General features: G+C 33.0%; 1 protein-coding gene across 4 annotated transcripts in view; it reads right to left on the bottom strand.

Annotated features, from left to right (window-relative positions):
- Window positions 1–1,770: 1,770 nt before the first annotated feature.
- LOC131846229 (solute carrier family 41 member 1) overlaps window positions 1,771–25,714 on the bottom strand; it is a 76,318-nt gene continuing 52,374 nt past the window's right edge. For all 4 annotated transcript variants that reach the window (XM_059195483.1, XM_059195482.1, XM_059195485.1 and 1 more), the window contains 10 exons: window positions 17,779–17,909; window positions 11,931–12,035; window positions 9,878–9,944; window positions 7,598–7,710; window positions 6,489–6,633; window positions 5,159–5,305; window positions 3,812–3,959; window positions 3,260–3,465; window positions 2,693–2,841; window positions 1,771–2,068 (listed from right to left, as the gene is read on the bottom strand). In XM_059195483.1, coding sequence (XP_059051466.1) covers window positions 1,883–2,068; window positions 2,693–2,841; window positions 3,260–3,465; window positions 3,812–3,959; window positions 5,159–5,305; window positions 6,489–6,633; window positions 7,598–7,710; window positions 9,878–9,944; window positions 11,931–12,035; window positions 17,779–17,909 — 1,397 coding nt within the window. In that variant the 3' untranslated portion in view covers window positions 1,771–1,882. The remainder of the gene's footprint in view (window positions 2,069–2,692; window positions 2,842–3,259; window positions 3,466–3,811; window positions 3,960–5,158; window positions 5,306–6,488; window positions 6,634–7,597; window positions 7,711–9,877; window positions 9,945–11,930; window positions 12,036–17,778; window positions 17,910–25,714) is intronic.

The following is a 25,714-nucleotide window of genomic DNA, read 5'->3' as shown; positions in this document are numbered from 1 at the left end:
AAAGCGAATACAATTTCGTAGTGCAAAAAACGTCTTTGTTATGTTAAGTAAAAGCACTGAATTTCACAATATTTGTAATGTATCTATGATTATACTTCAATTAGCTATGGAATTAAGTGTTAGACTATTTGCATCCAGAGCTATTATTTATTCCTTTTATGGTTTTACAAATACCTTATATATTATGTTGTTAATTTTTTTTACTTTATATTCAGAGCAATATTTATTTGTTTTATTTTAAGACATTATGTTCTTTAATGATCTATTTCTGGGTGTTTTCAATGGAGTACCTATGATTCTTTTATCTAATGGTTAAGAGAAGCATTTTTCTTTCACGGTGTTAGAATTTTAGTAATAAATACAATTATTTATTGCGACGAAACTTCAACAAAAGACAATCACATAATGAAAATTGCTTCAATAGAACAATCATTTTAAAACAGCTTTCTTATACACTAATCGGTTGCATTATTTAATTGGTAGTAGTTTTAATAAGTTACCTAATTAAAATTTTAGGCTTCCTAAATTAATACTAAATAATTGCTTTATTGTACTCATTTTTCTCTACTATTACTACATCTATAGGAATTATTTCTTGTTATATCTGAAATATTCATACAATTCGATATACAGATTTAATTGGCAAAACAATAATTTCATATATATTACTAAGGTGACAAAGTAAAATAGTCTTTACTTCATTATTGCTAAAATTATATATTCATCTACATTTTTCACGATCCTTAGTCTAGGCCGCCAGATTTTATTAAAAGGACTCCGGGTTAATTATTATCATTAACTAATGTTTATTTCCTTTTATTTTGATTACATTTTTCATTTTAATAGGTACACTAAACGTTTCAGAAATATTATATCCGCTGTAACAAAAGTCTATATCACAATATTTAAGTAACTGGTAATTTTAACCGTTTTCCTAATCATTACACTGACATTATTTACATATTTTTACCTACAATTTTCTAAAAGCAATTCTGCATATCAATATGTACGAGTACGAGTCTAGAAAAATAATCGAGAGTGAAATTATCTAGTTATTTTACAGTTGACATAAAAACAAATTTTAATTGGTAACGACCTGTTGTATAAAGCAATGGAATTAATACAAATGTTACGCTTATAACTCAGAAACATGATAAGTAAAATGAGTTACTACATAGCATGGCCATAGACAATTCATTCTGTCCTGTGCTGACAACAATAGTTGGACACGAAACAGTACATTTATTGTCCAGCTCGATAAAAATGATGTCAAACTTTAAAACGATAGTAATTGCAATAAATCACATTTTTGGGTTTATATCACAGATTGAGGCACTCTCATTTAGATAGTTTGCCACACTTAACATCATATTTGTTACACGAGACCAAGTAATATTACACATAATATTACGACAAGACCAAGCAATATTACATACAGTTATGCACTTTATCATCATAATTAGGCTATTCCATCATAAAATTTGCAATCTTCAAAGCCAACATGCAAAAATAAAGATGTTCCTAGAAAGTATCGTCCACATAAACTTGCTGGATAATTATTGGCACAGAGCACCTACAGGTGTTTTTATAATTAATACTGCATACCATATAATACCGTATTTCATCAATAATTAAAACCAAATGCTAAAATTTTTCTAAAAGTCAAATACTAATGGTCTGATTGTAAGATATTTATATTTGCAAATATTCATCTATTCATTCCATTCTCATTTTTTCCGTATAATGTCTTCTACTTTGTATAATTGTACGCAAAACTATATTTTGCAGCATACCATCAACAGTCCTCGTTGATTTGGTATTTTTAGGCTTGAAAAAGCTTTCGCGCGTTATATCGTTTACCATTTCATAGCGTTAAAAAGAATCACTGGACGTTGTTACCGTACTGCATGCCAAACATGGATAATATAAAGAACGCAAGACCTAAGAACACCGAGCCTAGGAGATCACCTAAAGCAGTAAGATATGGTATAGCTGCATTGTCTGGGTCCTTCTTTTTCTTCCACATTAAGTGAATGAATACGTATGCTAGGTATAGTAGCACCATAACCTGAAAAGAAATATGTTAAATCTTAAAACATGTTAAAACATTACAACATACAAAAAGAAACATTACAAAAAACAAACATGTTAAATCTTAAACATGTTAAATGTTAAATCTTTGTTTACTCATGTTTCTTAATTGATGTTACTAACTAACGAACTAAGAAACAGAATTTAACGTATTGTTCGAACAAAAACATAAGAAACAATGAAATGGCTACTATTTCATACTGCTGGCAGTAATCAACAAAATAATTTCTTTACAAAACCGAGCCAAATCACAGGACAAAACTATGTATAAATTATAATCAAATCTAGAAAGGAGTCTTGATTTGCTTGTAATTGATATTGAGTTCAGTCATGTGATTTGGGTTAGTTTTATATAGAAACTAATTTATTAGAATTCTTTAAAATGTTATAACTATGTATAACAGTATTAAATGTTACAACAAATGTGTTTTATCTATTTACAACAAATATATTTATGTAAACATGTTATAGGTAGTTTTTTGTTTAAATATTTGACCATTGAAAAACAGTTTATGTTAGTTCCGTTCTCAACGACAAACATCTATATTGCTTAATGTAATTGTTAACAATATATTGTGAAATATATATATATAATCCGAACCTGTAATAAGGAGCAGAGCAGATAGGTAACACCAAACGCGACTTGTATGGTCACAAGACCTTGGTAGACGAAATCGGCTACCACCATGAATATGCTTTGTCCAAACACAGCCAGAATCAACAACATGCGGGCCACCTTTGCAGCAGGAGCTGGAATAGAATAGCAGTGTATTTAGCAAAGAATGTAAATAATATGAAGAAAAATACTATTTTTCATTTTTTTTAATGCCGGCAAAAAATTTACCGGGCCAGTGAGACCGGAAAATATGCCCACCTGATAAACGTGGCCATAATCTAGTATATACTGTGAGTAGTGTATTAAGTGTTAGTACCACGAGTTGAAGCATAGTCCATAGGAACGGTTCAACTCATACATTACCCTTGTTCAGAACTATGGTGTCAAGCCTCCAAGCCGCCAAGTCTGTATCTAGTATTTTCATTGCCGTCGAATCACAGATTAAAAAATCCGATGATAACACTAGGAATAGGAAAGAACGCGCAGGAACAGAGACACTCACTCAGATGACTTTATACAAAGTGTACAATAATAAAATAAAGAAGAACTTACTTCCAAAGAACCAAGTCTTCCATGGCCATTCAACGATTCTGGTATTCTCGGGTAGCACACCAGGAATAGCTGTTTGATGCAAGTGGGTAGCGAGGCGAGACGACTGTACGCAGACGAGGTTTCCTCCGATGCCGTTGACGATTGGTTGGAACACCTCGTAGCCGGGATATTGGTCAACAGCTTGATCCAAGACGATTCCTCCAATACTGTGGATTAAATAAATTACATCAATTATAATACTATATTCCTCTAAGATCGCTTTATCACTTGATTTGTGGTATGCTGCTGATAAATTAAAGGTAAATTGGCAGACTAGATAACTAATCCGCAATTAGAGATTTTTAAAATCAGACATTTTTTTAGTTGGTTTAAATTTTGTAGCCTAGCCGAGCATAATTTAAACACAAATAAATTCTAGAAAAACAGTAGAACAATTTTCTCCATTTAAGTAAAGGAAGATTCATGACAAAGAACATTGTCTAGTAAGATATGAAATATTCTCTAAATAATAACAGGAATATAAATTATAATTAAATGACTTTAGTGACATACCCGCTAATGAAGAGTGCTGATATGACAGGCGTCCAACCAGTGGTGAGGACCTTCTTGGTGTACCTGTTTCTCCATACAACAAAGATCCACATCGGTAGCATGCAGTAATACACGCACATGAGAACGATGGGCTGCCACAGTGATACCTCTGTGGAGAGAATAATATAGGAATAATCAAAAATGCTGACGTTCAGGGCACTGTAGCATTTCATTAACGCTGAGAAAGAGCAACAAATGAGGAGTACTATTGCCATCACATGACTCTAATGAAACGGCAAACAAGCTGACGGTCCATCTGATTGTAAGCAGTAACTGTCGCCATCGCCTATATACTATTAGGCTTGGTTGTGGAATAAAAAAGTATATTCAACTCATTTAAAATTAGTATTTTGTTAAACAACAGTTATGTCTTAGGTGAAACTGTAATGAAATAGAGAATAAATTGTGTTTACTACTATATATTTACTTAATATCTCTATCATATACTTGAACGGCACTATGAGTATCACACTATCATGTGGCACCTGATATACCACTCGATCGTTGCCATTCCAGAGTACTAAGATGATTTATGCCTCATTTACAATAATTTGTCTATGCTGCTGTTAGTGTTAGTGCTGATTTCAGTGTAATTGAACATGTTATCAAGTAGAGATGTTATCACTCTTACAATACTTTATCTTGTTCCATCCTAACAGTGTCTTCAAATTGATATTAGAGTGTAAATAGTAATTTATTTATCAATCTTTTTATTATTATACTATTATACTTATTGGCATCATATCTTTTGTAAACTTCGTAAGTGATTCTTTAATTGAAATAAAGTAATTAATAATTTCTATACTTCGTATAGAAATGCGTATGCGTTTTATTATAGACTTAGAAAAATATTATTGCTCATATGCATTTTTCTATGTTGCAGGTAATGAACTTGATTGAGTAGAATCATAATTAGTCTACATGCCAACTTACCTGATTTGTCTTCATTATGAGGCTCTTATGGTAAAGAGGAAAGAAAGAAAAAGAAATTTAATATTTTATGTAATCTGTTACTAGTTAATAAGAAAACGACAAATTTAATTAAGACTAATGATTATATTTTATAGTAATGGATTTTAAAATTTCAGTGAGTAAGTGGGTTATATGTTAGTTTTAATGGTTTTAATACAAATTGATATAGTGAAATTGTTCAGACGAGCATTGATGGGGTAAGATGCCCGTGTACTTAATATTACATAAATAATTTAGAGCCATACATAAAGTTACATCACACGAAGATGTTGTACACCAAGGATATGTTTGAGTTGCAAACTTTTTGCAAAAATTCATGTATAAATGAATACTCACGTATTTGTTCGTACATGTACTGAGCAGTCACTGCTAGAACTGAATTGCTGACAATATCTCCGATGGAAGCCGCCAGCGGTGTCGCCACGTTGTCCGGGTTCACTTTAAACTTATGGGAAGCATATATCACGAGGACCATTACGAAATCTGGAATAAAAAAATGATACATAAGAAACACATAAATATCGTATGTATCGTAATTAACAGCATTAAGTCTAATATTACAAATATTGGGAAATCGCCTTTAATGTATTAAAATATCAAATATTAAACGTGCCAAAAATCTACACAAACTTTGTGTTCTAGCGGTTTAACACACTATCTTATTTACAATAGTCCTGGGTTCAATTCCTCCCACGACGACAAACATTTGTATTTAAGCGTAAGAACACTCAGATCAGAACAAACCGTATTGGTCGGGGTGTTTTCTATTTATAAGAAAAATTTATGTATTAATTTTCACCAATCGTTAAGTACCCACAAACATAAACTCTGCGTAGTCTGGTAAATGGTCCTGGGTTAACATTATTTTGAAATATAAATAAAAGAATCGGAATTATGACAAATTCGTTTTAACATATTTTTTTTGTAGACGTTTTGAAATTTCTGTTATGAACTCTACAGATATAGTAAAAATAATTTACGTATAATGTTACCTACAATACGTTTTTTGCCACATTCGAACAAGGACATGCTTCCCTGTCTTTGTTGTGCTTATTAAAACATTGGAGCATGTCCGAGATGGTTAACGTCATGTATTATTTTACAATTTTTTATTTCAGTTTATTTATAGTGTATAAGTAAAATATATTTTTTAACTATTTACAGAGAATATTCGCACTATGCGAGTCGAAACTAGTGAAGTCCTCTGGATGAAGCCGATACAATTGTCGCAAAAACGATGGTTACCAAATGGAGCCGCGTGAAGTATAGGGCTAGCAATTTGGTCAACAGTCCACATTACTATCAAACTCCTTGCCCCCTGTCAAACACTGTCAGTAGTTGTTCATGTACAAATTTCGCTTACTATCAGAAGGATCATCAGTAAGTGTCTGTTAATACTACGAACAGAACGGACGAGTTGTGCATCATCATTTCAGCCCAGAGGACGTCTACTGCTGAACAAAGGCCTCTCCCAAAAATCTCCAAGACGATCGTCTCTGATAGCCTGGTAGTAGTAATACTCGGGGATGCTTCAGCCCATGGTCAAGCTGCGGTCGAGCGGGGCCGGGGCCTTGTGTGTAAATCCATTTGGGATGAGTTGTGCTCATATCTTTAATATTTGCTATTCCATTCAATATAATATTTGCATTATTGGTGTCTAGCTTACCTAATACGAAACAAGTGGTTGTTGCGGTGAATACAGCTGAAGCTATGATGAGTAAGATGTAGTTGCCGTTGACAGTTCCATCAGCTATGGTGTTTATTACTATTGCGAACATGGACACGACCGTTGCCGCTACTATAGCTTGCACCTGGAAGTACAAATGTTCTTCAAAAAGGAGAAAGAGAAACGAAAACATAATAAGATCACCATCGACAGTGAATTTATCCCCACACGCTGGGACCTAAGTGGTCTCGAACAGTGCGGTTTCAGATGAGCTTCCCCTCACATCTCGCATTAGATTTTGGAATTAACTACCTGTCGAGGTTTTCTCACGAGTCTACAGCATGGAGTTTTTCAAGAAGGGTATATTAAGGTTTCTGAATGGTCGGCAACGCGCACGTGACACCTTATGGTGTTACGTTTTACTATTCAGATGGGCCGAATGCTTGTTTGTCATCATCGTAGTATCAAACACTAGGTTTTTTTACAGTTGTTATATCGGTTGAAGGGTGAGATATGGCAGCGAAATTCCAATAAATATTACAGGTTGCTATAACTCTATAGGTTTTATATACAATATTTTGGATATATATATATACGCCTTCAACACAGATATTACAAAAGAATATAATAAAAATATTAAAATTAATCGCATAATAAAAGAGTAGCTCTTCACTCGCCGTTGCTTCAAAAATACACATTGTGAGAAATAAGTAAAAATACTTCAAGAAAAAATGTAATAGAATGGCAATTACCACAATAGTTATAAATATCTACACAGGCAAAAAAATCTATATAAGAAACAAATTGCTACAACGTTATATTATTTAAAACGTAAAATATACGTTCTACGAATTTGGCAACGCCATCTAAGCAAAAAATATAAGAACTAAATTTGTGAAAGAAGATTAAACAATAATAAAAGTAAAACATACAATGCGTGTTCGTTACTGGCCTGGGGTGGACCACCTATGGAAAAATAGTTTGCGTCCTATTTCCAGACCTATTGAATATACACACCAAACTTTATAATAATCGGTCGGACAAGCCGGATCGGAGGAGTTTTGTTAAGAAAATTCAATGTTTGTAACATTTTCTATAAAGCGTCTCACCTGCACCAAGGATATATTTCCAACAACCATGGAGATGACCTCCTTCGTGGAGTCCATGTTGCCGAGGTTGGCCTGCGTGGACAGCCGAGATGCCAGGCACATGTCCAGGTTACCTGCAAAATAATCGTTATATTGTTACGTAAACCAAAATATTTTATGTCCCAATTTTTTGTGTAGACTAATAATACACTTTTTTAATTTAATTTTTTAAATAATTTGTACTAAAACCTAATGGTGCCACTACTTTTACGGATCTTGCTTTTATGAAATTTCGCTAATTTCGCACTTGTACTAGTATACTTGTAGTTTATATAAATGGATTGAATACATTACACATGTATCTAATACTATGCATTTGATACGAGCATATACATATACTTCTTTGATTATTTTATTTTCTTTTATTTTTTTGGTATTTAATATTATTTGTCTACAGTCTGTTTATTATGGTCGAATTTCGAGCACTGGGCGATCACTAATGTAAATAAATAATTTAATATTATTCACAAAGAGACATCAAACCAATTGCCGTGGCATTTCAATACAAATGTGGAGATTGGATTACAGAGAAACAATTGCTCATTGTTCGAGGCGGCACGTTAGTTATTTCAATACAAAATGCACTAAAAGTGTTCAATCAATCTCGGATTGCGTGTGTAAACATATTCCAATTATATAGGGGGATTACCTATATCCTCTTGGCAGTTGAACAATAGATCGACTTAAATCAGTTGTTTCTATTGACATCTGCACAAAGATGTACAGTTGTAAACATTGTATGGGTATTATATTTTCTTATTTGAAATGTGATTAGGGGAGAACTGTGAGGTGGTATTATAAACGGTTTCCGTATAATAAACATATGGATTAATTATGTTTGTACATGTGTTTGTCAAATAACTCCTCTTAAAGGGATGGATAGATTTAAATGAAATGTCTATGTTTGAATGGGTTATTAAGAATATAAACATAGAATATTGTTAGAATAAAAAAATGACTATTCAAAACTGTTTATATAAAGTTAATTTGTATAAATATTATTTCTATTTCAATTAATACAAATATTATAATATCTCTTCCATAGCTTATATAGTAAGTTTTGAAATACTTCCTTCATTATCCTTACTAATATTAAAAATGCGAAAGTAACTCTGTCTGTCTGTCTGTCTGTCTCGCTGTCACGCCAAAATTACAGAACCGATTTAATTGAAATTTGGTACAAAGATAGTGTAGACCCTGAGAGAGAACATATGCTAAGATTTTTAATGCAAAAAAGGTTTGTAAGGGTATGAAAGGGAAGATGAAAGGTTGAATGGAAGTATCGTCATTTTTAAAGGTAGAAGCGTAAAACTTAATTTTTAGGCACTTGACAAAATATAAATAAATATGACAATAAAAGTGTATAAAAAATTGAGGATGAAATGGAAATTCCTCATTCGTCGCCAATTCCACGCGGACGCAGTTATATATTTATTTACTATATTTATACATTTTCTACGTCTATTTTAAATGTATAGATAATAGGAGTATGTATAGTATTACTATATCATGGTATATAATAACTAGGTACATGTCGGAGCCCCATAATTGTACACAATTGTATAAAGTTGCAGGAAATGACAGATCTTTATCATCCACAAGTCGCACACTCGAAGATTAGTACAAACATTCATTATAATTCGGTGTTTATTATGACATTAGATGATTTCTGTATGGACAGACAGCCATTATATCTATATCTGTCTTCATGGGACGTCCATTTATTACACCATTGTATTTTTGGCCTCAGTGATCTAGCGGTTTAGCACACCGCCTTTCTACCGACGGTCGCGGGCTCCATTCCTCGCGGTACAGTCATTTTGGGTTCATGAGTATGATGTTTCTATTGGTCTTGGTGTTTTCTATATTTACAAAAAATCTAAGTACTTTTGTATAGTGTTCAGTCTAGTGTCCGTAATACAAGCTGTGCTTAGCTTGGGACTAGATGGCGCTGTGTGTCTTGTCCTGGGGTCATGTTTATTTTTATTTTGACGATTTTTTGATACAAATTTTTAATTGAAGCATACAACAATACATTAGTGAAAACTGAATCCGAATCAGTGTTGTTTTTGAGATTAGCGTGCACAAAACGCACATACAAACAAACACTCATTCAATTATACTGTTTTGGTTTCTACTCTTATTACGTTGATAAAATCCCCAGAATATAAGAGATTTTTTTATATATCTTCAATGTATAGACAGGGAATCAGTTATTACTGATAATGCTGTATTTTTTACCTTTAAGTCCAGAAAGTGATGGCACCAAAACAAAGATGGCTGACACATTAATGAACACATCCCAATCCTGAAAATAAGAAAACAATTTTATCACTCAATGTATTGAATTGAATGACGAGCTTAGATCAGCGCACGGCAATAGTTGTTCATGCACGGGATTTTTATTTAATGTTAGACATATAAGAAAAAAAATTGGCTTTATAAAAAAAAAGAAATTTCTTTTCAATTGAGTTTTTGCCAATACTTCTCAATTGATTCTGTATATTGTCAAATATAATGATCTTCTGTTTCTTCTTGATCCCATTAATTTAGGACTAGGTTTTGTCCGCGGCTTCGTTCGCGTTAATTTATCCCCTTAGGGGTGAAATTTATCAAAATCTTTTCTTAGCGAATGCTTACGTCATAGTAGCTTTATGCATGCAAAGTCTAAGGCCCGATCGGTTTAAAATTGACAAAGTTCCATACAAACTTTCATCCCCTATTTTATCCCCTTGGGGGTAGAATTAATCAAAATCCTTTCTTAGCGGATGCCTACATCATAACATCTACCTGCATGCTAAATTTCAGCCCGATCCGTCCAGTGGTTTGGGGCTGTGCGTTGATAGACGTCAGTCACCTTTGAGTTATATATATTTAGGTAGAAGATAGATTGGTGTAATATGTGATTTAATATATGCACTATCTATCTCTATCTATGGTTGAGTGGTAGAAAATGCCGCAGTGTTCGATTCTGTTTTATACAGTTGAAGGCAGAATTAGAGCAGACATTGAGCATTTTCTATTGTTAGTGATTTTGTAAAAGACGATTAAAATAAACTTATTAGACTTAATTATCTCAAACAATCTATACAAACTGTGAGATGATAAACGCTTGCGATATTGAAAGATGCAGGTGTACAATAAGACCTTGGGATATGATAGACAAAAACAATGGGTAAAATACGACATACCAAAAGACAAGCAAATAGAAAAGAGACGAGAGAAGGTAGACTTACCTTGTAACTGTCGCTCCAAAAAGTCAGCGTCGAAGAATTGAAGAAAGAAGTCAAGAGCAGAACACAAAACGATGATATTCAGCAGCATAGCATGAGCTAAAGTTCAAGATTTCCAACAGATTTTTGATGCAGCATAAAATTTTCATGCGCTTTCAGAGACGGCCATGTTGCGAACTCGATACGCCTAGCAGGCAGACATCCAGTGAATCTATTTCACTGGTTTAAAAAACAGAAAAGAAAAATAGAAAGCAAGAAATAGAAAAGATAGAAACCAAGAGAACAAAAATTTCACTCCGCTCTAAATTCCGCTACTGTGCTGAATTTCAAAGCTTTCCGCCGGGCTTCCGTAATGTTACGCAAAAAATACCATAGAACACAAAACTGTTGATAATGATAAATTTAACAAAAACTATACTAAATCCCCAGAACTAAGAGCTGTACTACAAACAGATTATTATAATCAGTCTAGATTGTTTGCGATAATTAAATCTTAAGATTGTGATAAGAAAACTATTGCTATAATCTCATATTAACGATAACGAAACGTCGCGCCAAAGGTAGAACTTGATCTATTTATGAGTACTTTGATATATACATATATATTTTATTATATAGATTATGAGAATCAGTCACTTTATAAACATGAATAGCAGTATTGAATTCACACAGTACAGTGACGCAAATGGCTCCCCTCAAATTTTACGGAGAACCGATGTCCTCGGAATGATTTATTATAAAGATGTTATTTAATAGGAAGACGCAAAAGATATCGCTAATACAAGTATGATAATGTCGATTTTTGGGCAATGCCTTACCTTATTACATTCAATTTTATTTCGTAGTTCTTGGATAAAATTTATGTCTAAGAAACGATTAGATTTCTGATAAAAATCGTAATCCATATGGCACTTTAGAGTAGGTGTAACATCAAGAGAAGTATTTAAAATCGACAACGAATTAGTTTGCCCATAATCAAAGTACTTGCATTATCTATCTCCATTTGTGTCTAATATTCCAGTTTATTTAGTACTTAGATAAATATAGATTCAGATATATACCTTGACAGTACCGAGCACGAGACCAGCTCCGATGGTCCCGCAGCCCGCTATGAAGAACGGCACCGCCACCTGCATCAATGTATTCCACCATCTTTCTTCCTTCTTCTGAAAAAGTAGAAATATAAGAATAAAAACCACATACAAATTTTACATTTAAAAGGTATCTGGTATAATTACCTTCTTCATAATTTTTATATAAACATTGCCCAGAGAAATCCAAATTAATAGACTCTAATAATATATTAAAATATATATTTGATATCTGACTTAAACGTTAATAAAAATATTTTGGTTTGAGGTTATTAGTTATTTAAGGTAATGTATTTCCATATAACGGTAGCACTCGTAAGCACCTTTGTTGTACCTCCGAACTTAACAAATGATCGTTGAATTTAAAATATTTACACAAGTGTAACATCTAATATAGAACAGACTACTCTATTGGATTAATTATAAATAGTGATGGTATACCAGCCACTTTGCAGTTACAATAAGAAATATGATGACAAAAATATTTTTTGTTTCATAACTTACAAAAACATTTTAAATATATATCTATCTTGTATATTCGATATGCTTGTAATTATATATCTTCCCGGAACGTTTACGATAAGTTACATTGAGTGTTTCGGTGCACAATAGTTTCTGCTATGATGTTTTCAAATTAATGACGGTTTAATACATACTTTATAATGACCATAGACCATATTGTAATGCCATAACCTCTTTGGAGAGTAAAAAATTGTTTAATTCGATATTATTTAAATTGATAATATTCTTCTGTCAGACTTTTCTGATGTGAGTTGAAGGCCCACCATGGTAATCTATATTATTTCGTAAAACACACAAAATCGAACGTCTAACATTATGTCGACCAAATTGCGTCTTAACTAACTCTGAGGATAATTCTACTTATCATATAGATATAGTTGACATATGAACAGGGATGAATGGAAGCGAAAAACATATTACGCCGACCCCAAATAAATGGGATAAGGAAGAAGCAGATGATGATGATAGTTGACATATACAAAAATATTTATATATACGGAGCATTACGGCATAGGAAAAGGCCGACCAGTCCATGCCAATGTGGGAATGCCACCATTCCTACAGTGGTGGCATTGTTAGTAGAGATTACCACAGATTCCAATATGACACGGACATATGTATATAGGTACTATGAATTACTTAAAAATAAAAATACAATTACTAACATAAAGTGTAAATCGAATAGAAAATTATTTATTCAAATAAACTTAATTTATGCACTTTTGAATAGTTTTACTTATGCTTATTTTAATCTATCGCTCATTCGGAAAGCTGTCTTATCACACGAAGCGTAAGCAGGAAACTTGTGTGTTGCTCTTTTAAATAGTCGTTGTAACTTTTCATTGTCATTGTAACACCAAATGTGTAAATTTAATTGCAAATTACCAACTAGCACTAAATTTAACAAATATTAAATACACAATCAGATTAAATGAGTCGTAGTGATTAGAGCAGACCAGTCTCTACAAGCAGCACTCGTTCACGAGTATGACGTATATAATTTACATGCATAAAAAAATTTTCGAATTAAAATAAACACCACTACACGTGGTACTGTTAACAAAATTCTCATAACCTCTTCTAAATTCTCATAATCAATGAAATATTACTAAAAATAACTTACTATCTTTTACGTTTGTACTGTATAAGAAATGTGGAACTGATACGAGATAATAATATTGTGTTGCTATCGGTTACTGCAAACTTATCATGAAGTGTGACGAAAAATTCTTATTAAATTTATGTTTGTGCTTGAGTCACATCCCATTCAATGATTTTTGTTGTTTATTGAATTTTAGTTGATACGCGCAATATCTGTGTCACATTTTCCTCATTTTTACGTATTTATTGGTAAGTGCTCGAATCAGGGATCAAATGTTCAGGGAGTGAGATCCAGAGCCGTGAAGTTTGTAGCTTAAATGACGAATGAAATTTTATGAAGTAAGAAGAAAGAGTAAATCTTTGAGAGAATCTCAGAGCTATTGAAATTTCCATTTCAAATATTCCGGGGAAACAGATTCAAAGAGGATAGAGTAAAGAGTGCAAATTAATCGCTATTACCTACGATGGCGAATGGGGTGCCCTTTTAGTTGAGAACGGTATCAAGAAATATGATCAAATTTGCGAAGGTTGAAAATGAAACGAATGGAGTGGAGTTATTCATGAGCCGATCCATCTTGTTTGTATTGCTCATTGCAGCTTCGCTTTTATTAATCGTAGCGGGATAATATTCACCAATAGGAGGGACGGGGATTGTTAGTAATGTGGACTAATAACCATATAGCATTCTTCGTGAATGAGCTGTTTAACATTTTTTAAACAAAATCGAATTACCTAATTGTACGGGAGATTAGTAAAAAACGTACAAACTTACAAACTTTACCTCTGTATAATATTACAAGCAGTGCCCGTGACATCATCCGCATGAAATTTTAGTCTGTGTTATTCGGATGTATCTTTCTCTATTTTAATAAAAAGTCCTATCCTATGTTCATTCTAATATCTCCAAGAACATGTACAACATTTCATAATGATCGGTTCAGTAGTTTTTGCGTGAAAACGTAACAAACATCCCTACTTTCACATTTATAATATTAGTAATATTATGTAATATTATATTATCTGTGGTAATATTATATATTGTACCAGCTATACCCGCGACTTCGTCCGCGTGGAATTTAACTTTATTTTTCTAAAATAAAAGTAACCTAAGTTACTCCTTATTACATCAGCTACTTGCCAATAAAAGTATGTAGTAAAAAATGTAGTATTTAAATATTACAAACAGACACTCCAATTTTAGTTATATGTATAGATAGTTTACAATAGCAAGCCGTGTGTATTAACGGGCAAATAATTTTCTCTGTAGAATAGGATTTACAATAAGGTAATAGATTACAACTGTTTGTTATGATAATTCGCCTTATCATTGAACAAGGGTTATATTATAATATCTATAATCCGCATATGCCTACGGATATGTATAAACACGATTCATTTTACCCACAGAATCGAGAGCTACTCTCCCATGTTCTGTATCTCATCAGATATTGCTGAGAAATTACCAGATCTAATAATCTAATAATAATCTCAGGACAATTCACACAGCGCCATCTAGACCCAAGTTAAGCTAGCTAAAGCTTGTGTTATAGGTACTAGATAACTGATACAAATACATAGATAATATTTTTTCGTAAATACATACATATTATACATAGAAACACCCAGACTGATACAAACAATCATACTCATGAATATAAATGTTTGTTCCGTGCGAGGAATCGAACCCGCGACCATCGGTCGTAAAGCGGTGTGCTAGACCACTATACCACCGCGGTCGTCAAACACCAGATACAGAGGCAAGACGTTTTAATTCTTTAGAATGGTAAGGCATGGGTGGTATGACAGGCGTCAAATGATTTAATTCACACTACTCTAATGCTGTTGGCCGCAGCTGGCCTTTACAGCTTCTCCAGACGATAGGGGGCGAGTGCAGATGACACCACAAAAGCGCGGAAGGACTTATGGAGCGGCTGAAGGCCAAGTCCCGCCTGACGAATACGATTACATTATGATATTATTTCAGCGGTAAGAATAATGTTGTACTATACATAAATAGGTGAAAGAAATGTCCTTTTTATGATATTTATAACTATGGTAAAGAAGCTGACAGACGGTAAGTGGTTACCATTGTATATATAAATACATGAACCAGCACAACAGAAATTTGCTCTATACTGCTGCGTCACTGCCATATCTCACGCTTCAACAAATACATAGACCACAAAAAAAACTGTATCGCGGCTGAAATATGTAAGACAGAGGTCCATGCAGGCGACTATATAGAAAGACTGCCTTCTAGAATTTTGTATGAGATTTTGACCTATGGAGTAAATTTTTATTCAAACTTATTTGACGACTTCGGTGGTAGCGGTTTAGCATACCGCCTTACTTCCGATGGTCACGTGTTCGATTCCTCACGGTACAAACCTTTGTATTTAACAGTTTGATTGTTTGTATCGATCTGGGTGTTTTCTATGTATAATATGCATGTACTTACAAAAACAAAATCTATGTATTTGTAACAGTTGTCTAGTAGTCTTATTGGGGCATAAGCCAAAAAATATTTAAATTTTTAAATAAGTTTTATTCAAAATATTAAGCCTAAGTTAAGCCTACTCAACTTGTGTCTAGATGACGCTGTGCGAATTGTCCTGCGATTATTATTATAATTTTTTCTCACTGACACCGATGTTAATATTTACTGCACTGAATCACAGATACTCTAGCATTCTTATATATCTTTGTATGAGATTTGGAACTATGGAGTAATTTTTTTAATAAAACTTAAGCACTTATTTAATAACTTAATTATATTTTAAAAAAGTGTGAAGTAATATTTTAACAAATTATAATGTTTTTAGATGAAGGGATCTAGATTTTTGTTATAGCATAGCTAGCGGAACACCTGATGGTAATTGATTACCGCCGTCCATTAGAACCCGCAACACCAAGGGAATTGCAAGTGAGTTTCTTTCTTGAGTTTTAGGGAAAAATATTATCTTTTCTTCTATGTTTCAATATCCTCAGTACATAATAACTATGAAATCAATTATGCTTATTAAAAAATAATATGTGACTGTATATTTATATAGACTTAGAGAGGGATATATAGTTGTATTTATGAAAGTGTGTATATCTGAGTTATATATTAAAATAGGTAAATAAATTATTATTATACCATTTCCATCTGACACCGATGTTGAAATTTTCTGCACTAATCCACAGATACTCTAGAATACTAGATATTGCTCTGTAACTTAGCGTGGCACTTGTGGACGCAAGCAATTGCGGAATCAACTTTGTCGAATGTTATCGTGCTTATAAAATACAGATTATAAAAATTACTTATCACTATTACATTTTTATGATTCCGATAATTAAGTATTAACAAATTGCCAATACTTGAATAAACATTGTCTAATATTGTACCAAATAACATTATAAATAATGTGAAATTATCAGTGTAATCTGAAGAAAATAACTTAAATATTATCTACGTACTGTATAGCGCGATAAAAATTAAATTAATCACTTTTATTGATGCTTAAGTAATCCGTAATAAAAACTTAGGACATGTTGGCATGTTTTTCAGAATTCAACAATGAACGTTGGGCTGTAAAAAGTCGTTTGCCTGAATGTCATCTGTTTCAGACTCCAAGCGGCTTGTTTTTTTTTTGGTTGTAGGATCAGATTAGACAGCGAAATTTGCTCTCAGGAATGGCAAAGATAGTTTCTACGAGTGTTTATTACTGACTGGTTACATTAGATACCAGTTTGTTATCATTCCAGTTCCATTACGAACGCAAAAGTTTTTGCATGTAAAGTATCATAAGATAGAATAGAGTCAGATTTCTTCTAAATAAAATTTAACAATAATAACCCTGGATAATTCACACAGCGCTATTTAGTCCCAATCTAAGCAGACTTTGTTTTATGGGTACTAGACAACTGATGTACATACTTATATAGGTACATCTTTTTCTAAATACATACATACATATGTATAATACACCCAAACGAATACAAACTATCATACTGATGAAAAAATATAACATGCGAGGAATCGAACCCACGACCATTGCAAAGTAAATCGGAGTGCTCACCGGTTAGACCACCGAGGCCATCAACATACAATTACAAATGTCACTAACTCGCACCATGTCATCAGGCTCGCCTTATGCACGAATAATTCCGCCGTGGTTGTAATAAAAATTAAAAAATGAATAATACGAACCCCGGACAGTGGTTGTTTTTCTGCGTCAGCTTCGGTGATCTTCTTATCTGGTGGATCCCCAGGGCTCTTCAGGTCTCCAGAGGAATTTATGGATGCCATGTTGTATGTGCTCCCGGAACATCCAATATCATCTGGAACAATATGAATTATCGATTAATCAAAAGTCCTATTATAAAGAAAACAGATTTAGTTATTTCTGTATAATGTATGAACTCAAAAAATATATAATATCAATTGTATTTTATTTTAAACTAAATGTCACTCGTCTACACATAGAGTCATCCCCTATCCCCTTCCGCTTATTTTTTGGGATTAAACAGAACCTATGTCCTTTCGTGATATAATCAGTTATCATGTCAAATTCCATTAATTTTCATTCAGATGTTTAACGTGTGAGGAATTGAACCTGGGACTACCGGAAGTAAGGCGGTCTGCGATGAGGTCACTCCGTAAAGCCTGTAAAGATACCAGGTTTCTGAGCTTCTGGGAGGAGCTTGGCTGGCTACAATACATCTGTAATCCTTATTAATTATGTGGTTGTTTTGCAAATGCCTTCACATATTCACGTATATATTATCTCATATATACATGTGTATAAAGAGTTCGAAGTTTAATACATCTTAATGTATATTTTAATAATAAATTTTAGTAGTATAAGTACAGGAGCCAACAGAATAACAGCGCTGCAAATTTTTCCTTTATGCTGAGTTGGTTGCCTATCCACCTTTGCGGCACATAAAGTCACGTCCATTTCTTTTAATTATTCGTGTATTTTTCTGTAACTCATATATACTATGTGTCTGTAATTGAATAAAGAATGTATCTATCAACTTACATTACATTACACTACAATACCCGAAACGGGTACCTATTTCGGGTATACGGGGTACCCCTACAGTAACAATCGCGACTGTATTTTGCCTTGTGTAGTATTGTCTTTTACCTTTTCATTAAAATTTCATTCAACAACAATAACTCTGTCCTTTCCCCAGATTGTATCTACGTATAAGCGAACAATACCCTTCACTATAAAGAACGTTGGCTCGACCGGCTCTGCCACATTCTTCTTTGAATGGCAATACAACAGTTCTGTTAAGAAATACCTGCAGATCAGCGTGGAACCCAAGAGTGGTCACGTTGTACCGGCTGCCGATGTGGAAGGTACTATCTTTTACATTAAAACAAGTCCATGTACAGGCTTTCCCGGTCACATTCACAATAAGTAGTGAAAATATTTTGTTCAAATGTTTGTTGTATGGTTGTAATTGATTCCATACTTTGTTTTCAATTACAACCAGAAGATCCAATATTAAATATTAATTTTATATTGACATAGGCAATGCACAGACCTATTGAAAGTACTGAAGTGTAGAAGCGCGAAGAATGTACGAGGCCACAATGTCACAATTACAATAGAGTAGGTGGACAGTTTTAATCGGAACATTGTTAATATCATATTAAATCTATAAAACGCTGACTATGTTCTTGTGGCAACTGTAGTTTGCTCTTTTCATTGCGGGTTTTGGGCTATTGTCATGTGCTAAGACTTGTAGCACCTACATAGACCTATATAGATCTATTATGCTCGTCCTTTTTACAAGCTAGACCCGTTAGGGACAAGAATTGAGGGATATTCTTAGGAGCGATGGTTTTTATCTCCTTAGGATAAAGTGTATACTTTCCAAAGCAGATATTTCGTTTATACATGAGTGGGCTACAACCATATAGGATGTATAGTAGCGGTTCCTCTTCCACTTGGCAAAATCTGCAGTTTGTTTTTAAGTTGAGGCCTAATTTTGCCATGTGTTTATTCAATTTGCAGTGTCCAGTAAAGGTCCTAGTGATACATATATTGCGTGGTTTGTTTTACGAGTTCTGAGGTACATTCATTCTAACATCGAACGGTGGCATGTCTATTTTAGTTATAGTTTTATTAGAAATTAAAATAGAAATAACATTTATTCAAATAAACTCAATAGAAGCTCTTGAATAGTCTTTTTTTTACTACTTATTCGGAACGCAGATCAAATGAGCAAGAAACTTACGTATTGCTCTTTTGAATAGATGTTTTTTAAAATAAATAATTATACAATAACAGGTGAGGGGCATGCTATAATCAACATAGAAACCGCTACGCACTTATTCTTAGTGCAATCATATAATATTATATTTAGTGTAGTCAATAAGAATGTAGTGTTGTATTATTAATATAAATTTATATTAAAAATCATTGGGTTTTTATTTAGCACGCAATGATCCATATTATCAAACAAACACTGAAAGTCGAACAATTGAGATGCGTGTGCGCATTGCAAATTACGTTCTCACTTCAAAGAACGTATGCCCTTCATTTGTAATTTTCAATGATAATGTTCTCGTTTCAACATCGGATGTTATGTTATTTACATTTTAAAAGATATATATAATTAAGTGATGACGTAACAGTTTTTTTATGCATGAACATGGAATGGTGTACACACCTGCAGTAACGCTATAGTGAAGGATAATAAGGTAAGAATGAAGTCAGTAACTATTCACTAGGATATATTTTACAGAATTAAGTTTTATTTTAAGGAAGTCCATTTAATTAGTTACAAGAGTTATATTATTTTGTTTATTTCCACTACCATTAGCATATGTGAGACCACAAATATTCAGTGCGGAAACCTGACCACCGCTACTGGAAGCGACCGTTATTAGATCTACACTCAATCAGGCAATAAATAGAGTTCTGATGTAGCTGGGAAGCCTAGAGTTGATTGTTCGGCGACCAAACTATAATCTACTCTGTCTATTACTTGCTAGGAATTATCATTAATTAGATAGCTTGGTACATTACCAGCCCTAGTGTCATGAGGCCAAATAAAAAAAATCTATGTGAATAAATTAATTTTACTTTCAGATACTGTTTCTTTCGTTTACTTGTATTGCATGAATAATTGGCTTCTGCATTCTTAGATGGACAATGACAATTAGGAGTAGTGATGACCATAATATCACGTTGCACAATTAGTGATCCTTGAAAGAAAACAAATGAATTGGAGAAACAATGGTGACCATGAGAAATGATTATGAGTTTAACAAATGATTGATCATTCAGATGGACATTTAAAAACTATTTTTATTTTTAACAAGCTAGGTACACTATATTAAATAAATGTTAGCTCTTAAGGTATATATAATATGGGTCAATCCTTACTAATATTACAAATGCGAAAATAACTCTGTTTGTCTCACTTTCACTCCAAAACTACTGAATCGATTAAATTAAAATTTGGTACACAGATAGCGTAGTGTCATCATTTTTAAAGCTAGAATCATGAAACTTAGTTTTTAGGCTGGTGATTAAATATAAATAAATTCAAAGTTTGTAAAAATGTAACCCCCTTATGGGGGAAAAATTAAATGGAATAAAGATTTCGTTCTCTTTTTTTGGTTAGGTTACTGAAGCTAGTATGGTTATATAATAATGTGAAGTTGCCAGATTTAAATAAATAAAAAAAATAGGATCAAATGTTGACCACTGGGCAACCACTACTATATAACTAGACAACTAAAACTGTAACGTGAAAGTTAAGTGTGTCAGCACACAACTCCAAGGTTGGCATTGTTTTTTTTTATTTTTTTTTACATTCGACCGATCGACCTATAACACGTGCCAATAGCGACCAACATAATTATGTACCATCGATGATTGCTCTTAAGCTGCGTTCACCCACGATTTTTTTTGAGATAAAGTCTGTCTTTACTCGAACTATATTTACGTCACAATTCATCGGTCACGGTAAGGTAACCGACAGACTGATAGACAAACTTTCATAAATATTAATATAAATAGATACAGATTTTTTTACGTAACTTTAATGTCAAAGAAATTAACCCATAAGATCGAAAGTGTTAACCGGACTCTTGCATTGACGGCGTCTGTAGTACTTACTGGTTTAGCTCACCGCTTTACTTCCGATAGCCGCGTGTTCGATTCCTCGCATGGTACAAACATTTGTATTCTTAAATATGCTTGTTTGTATCACTCTGGGTGTTTCCTATAGTATAATATGTATGTATATACAAAAAAATATTTAACTATTTATATTAGCTGTCTAGTACTTATAACACAAACTCTGTTTACTGCTTACGACACAGTGCCCACTAGTTCAATGGCCTAGAGGGCGCTTTGCAGAACGCCATTTAAACTTCGAATGTATGTTTGATACTGTATCTCAAATAACAATCGTGAAGTTATATTTTATATTAGTATTTAATGGAAACATAAGGTTTTTTTATTGCTTACCAAAAATACTATACAATAAAGTTACATTAAATAGGTTCAGGTAACCTAATCGGAACGTGTGTTTTAGTTACAGTAAAAAAGAAAACAAATCAATCTAGTTGTCTTTTTATTATTGTAGAATGAAAGAGATACACAACACCTTATATCGTTATTCAATCACCAAGTAATTATAACAACTCACATGGTCCACTTAACAATACTAATAATTAAAATATCAATTTGTTTACGAGACACTGTCAAGATGTATATAAATGTCTATGATTTGTGAGTTTTAAAAATATATAGAGAGAGCACGGCACTAATAATAATAATGAACCTTATGTAAAATTACATTAAAGTATAATTTATTACACCTCGTGGCTAAAATATGGCACGAGATAATATCTTTTGTAATTTGCTCATAAATACTGACAGTATGACCTTTTCTCATTTTCTTATGTAAATGAAATGACAAGCACGCTGGCTAGCAATCCATCGACTATATTAACTACACCACAAATATCATGTTATCATGTAATCATGCCTGTGACGCCACTAAGATATTGCGTTTATGTCTCGAAATTTCACCCTTCACTATTTTTTTAAACGTCTGACAATTTTTCAGAAGATCGTCCTCCCGCCTGAGGGCCGACAGGGTGTGTGTGTTGGATTCTTACCCACTAAAAGATCAAACGGTTTACCTAGGAGCGCCATTGTCAGAGTTACGTGGTCGTGTGCATTCTATCGGGATTCTGACCTTATCTACACCTACAACCGAAATACACCTTTTTTTTATTGGATTGTTTGGCCTATTATCAGATGTTTGTAGCATCTGTAGCACTGCGACCTACATAGATCTCGTCATAGTCTATTGTGGTCGCCCTTTTTCAAAGTTCGTTGCCTGGACCCGTCAGGGACAAGAATTGAAGGATATTCTTAGGAGCGATGGTTTTTATATCCTCAGGAAAGAGTGTAAACTTATCATAACTTAACTTAATTAAATTTAAATGGGAGAAGAAATATCAGCCGTCTAATAAAATAATAATAAAGATTGGTTTAGAAAAAAGGTGTGAGGTATATAAAAAAATACATAGTCGAATTGAGAATCTCTGCCTTGGTGGATTGAAAATGATATTATATTTATAGAATAGAATAGATTAGAAAATATAGAAGTGTACAGTTGTGACAGTTTAGTATAGGTATTTATTAATAGTCTTTTTTTATACTAAAAGACTAGCAAAATCTATTAAGCAGTGACTACCGTTAAAGCATTATCTTCACGTATAATCGATTGATAAAAGTAGCCAAGATTTATTCATTTAAAAGTTTAGAAAAACTTTAAAGTACATTTTAAAAATATTTTTTTTCATTTTATCACATTAATGATACATGTCAAAGGCAAATTTTAATTTATCTTAATGTTAATTTACTATAGACTTACAATTTTGTAACTGGCGAGCTACATGTAATCTGTTTTACATGGTAAATAAATAAATCTGAAATCTAAAATCTACTATTATTTTGGTCTATCTTGGGTTGTAGATAATCTCTTTATAAAGATAAACTTACAATATAATAGAATTCCATTATAAATAGTTATTTTAAATTTCTGTCTGCAATAAATTAATTAATGTAAACATGCCTTTATGAGCTCCGTAATTTCCATTGGTGTATTTCTTATTTATTTAGATGAGTTAACGTTTCTTTAAATAATTAGCTAACTTAATACCTACTTCCTTTAAAATTATGTTCGTATTATGTAATTAGTTCAATATAATATCCATTAAATTAAGTCAACTGGTTTTAATCTGCATAACAAATAACATTTAATTATCTATATAATATGATGTACTAGAGTTATGTATATTAGAAGCAAATTTATAATGCTGAGATGAATGTCGAGCGAGTTTCGATAGTAGGAACAAATGAAGACATGTAAGAAGGTAGACGAATATGTCTGCTCATAAAACATTTTATTTACAATCTACACGCAACTCTTCAGTTTTCCCGTATTAATGGCGGCCGAAATATCGGGAACACGAAAAAAAATGAAACCTGGTCAGATACCGTGAGTTTTCCTAACTTTACGTATAAATAATGACCGCATCAAATTTAAAACAGTATATAATTTTCAAAAATCCAATAATTTAGTAATTTAAACGCTGTATGAATGGTCTGAGTTATAATTATTATTTTTTGTATCGCTGATATACCAAATTATATATATCTCAGACTGAATGTAAGACGGCACTTTGATGGTAATAAGACCAAGAACGTCACGTTATCATGATGGACATAATATCATTCATGCGTTGCCATTCCAGATCACTAACATGCCATACGTCTTATCCTGTAATTTCACTGTTCAATCTGCACCCTTTAAGCGAAACAGCTTACAAAGCGAGCTGCTTGCCGGCTGAAATAGGTGAAACCAAAGAGTAAAGAAAATATACCAAAAGGGGTGAAACTGGGTTGTAGATGACTTTAAACAAAGTCTACGTCGCTATAATACTACTATATAATCTTATTGATATTAAAAACGCGAAAGTTTGTGAGTATGAATGGATAGATGTATGGATGTATGTTACTCTTTGACGCATTTTGATGAAACTTTCCAGTAATTATAGCTTATACATCAAATTAAATCAAAATATCTTCGTTCATGTAAGTCTATTACAGAGTCTTATGATATGTCAATTCTACTGTCAGTTCGGAGCTTTGCTTTGCTTATTTTGGATGACAGAGGGGGTAGGGGAGTTACACGAATGGCAACCCTCACATTATCTTTGCAAAAAAAATAATACATTAATTGAAAAATATTTACGTAAGCATGGGAGAAGGGGGTAAGAGCTTTGCTTACTTTTGCGGACAAGGGCGTTGGGGGGGGGGGGGTAAATAATTGTAATAAATCTGCTTACGTAATACTAGAACGGCTCCTAAAACATTGTTTATATGCGTGAAACGGCGAGCATAGCTAGTAATTAATACAATAACAACAATGCATAATACGTGTATAAATAACAGCAAACTTTCCATCAATAATAACTACAAGCGCACTAAACAAATCATGTTTATCATTTGTTTGCGACATACAATTCACAAGTAAATTGTATTAATTCATGGCCATTTCTCTCGAGTCGTTGACATTTTTTTTATATAACTTGAAATTGCAAACAGGTTTTTTTTATGGCTGATAATGTAATGGTGCACCCGCCTGCTCTAGCAGTCAGCCAGTCAGTTTACACTAGCGAGACACCAGTGGAGGATAATAAGATGAGCATGTGGTCAAGTCATCATCAGTCATCGTGACAAATTCACCAGGAATTTATTATGGTGGCTTCCAGGGAGAACCGCGTGGATGTCAAACTGCTTGGTGTAATGCTAGCAACGACCCCATTGCTCATTCCCTAGTCTACATTCCCCGTTCAGTCCTATGCAAACAGATTTTTTTTTAATTGGAAGGTAATGCAATGGTTCACCCGCCTGCGCTAGCAGTTTACACTGGCGGGGTTCCAGTGGAGGATGTTAAGATGAGCTTGAGGTCAAGGGCAGAGGAAAATTCACTAGCAACTATATTAACTATATTGAATTATATGTTATAATTAGAACTAAATATTTAATTTTGTTATGTTTGCGTGCTCTAACAAGATCCATATTGTTATATAT

This window comes from Achroia grisella, unplaced genomic scaffold (genome assembly GCF_030625045.1).
Source record: "Achroia grisella isolate CSIRO2021 unplaced genomic scaffold, CSIRO_AGI_Agris_v1 utg507, whole genome shotgun sequence".
Taxonomy (NCBI): domain Eukaryota; kingdom Metazoa; phylum Arthropoda; class Insecta; order Lepidoptera; family Pyralidae; genus Achroia; species Achroia grisella.
The sequence above is the reverse complement of the archived record's forward strand: the minus strand, read 5'-3'. Positions and strand labels throughout refer to the sequence as shown.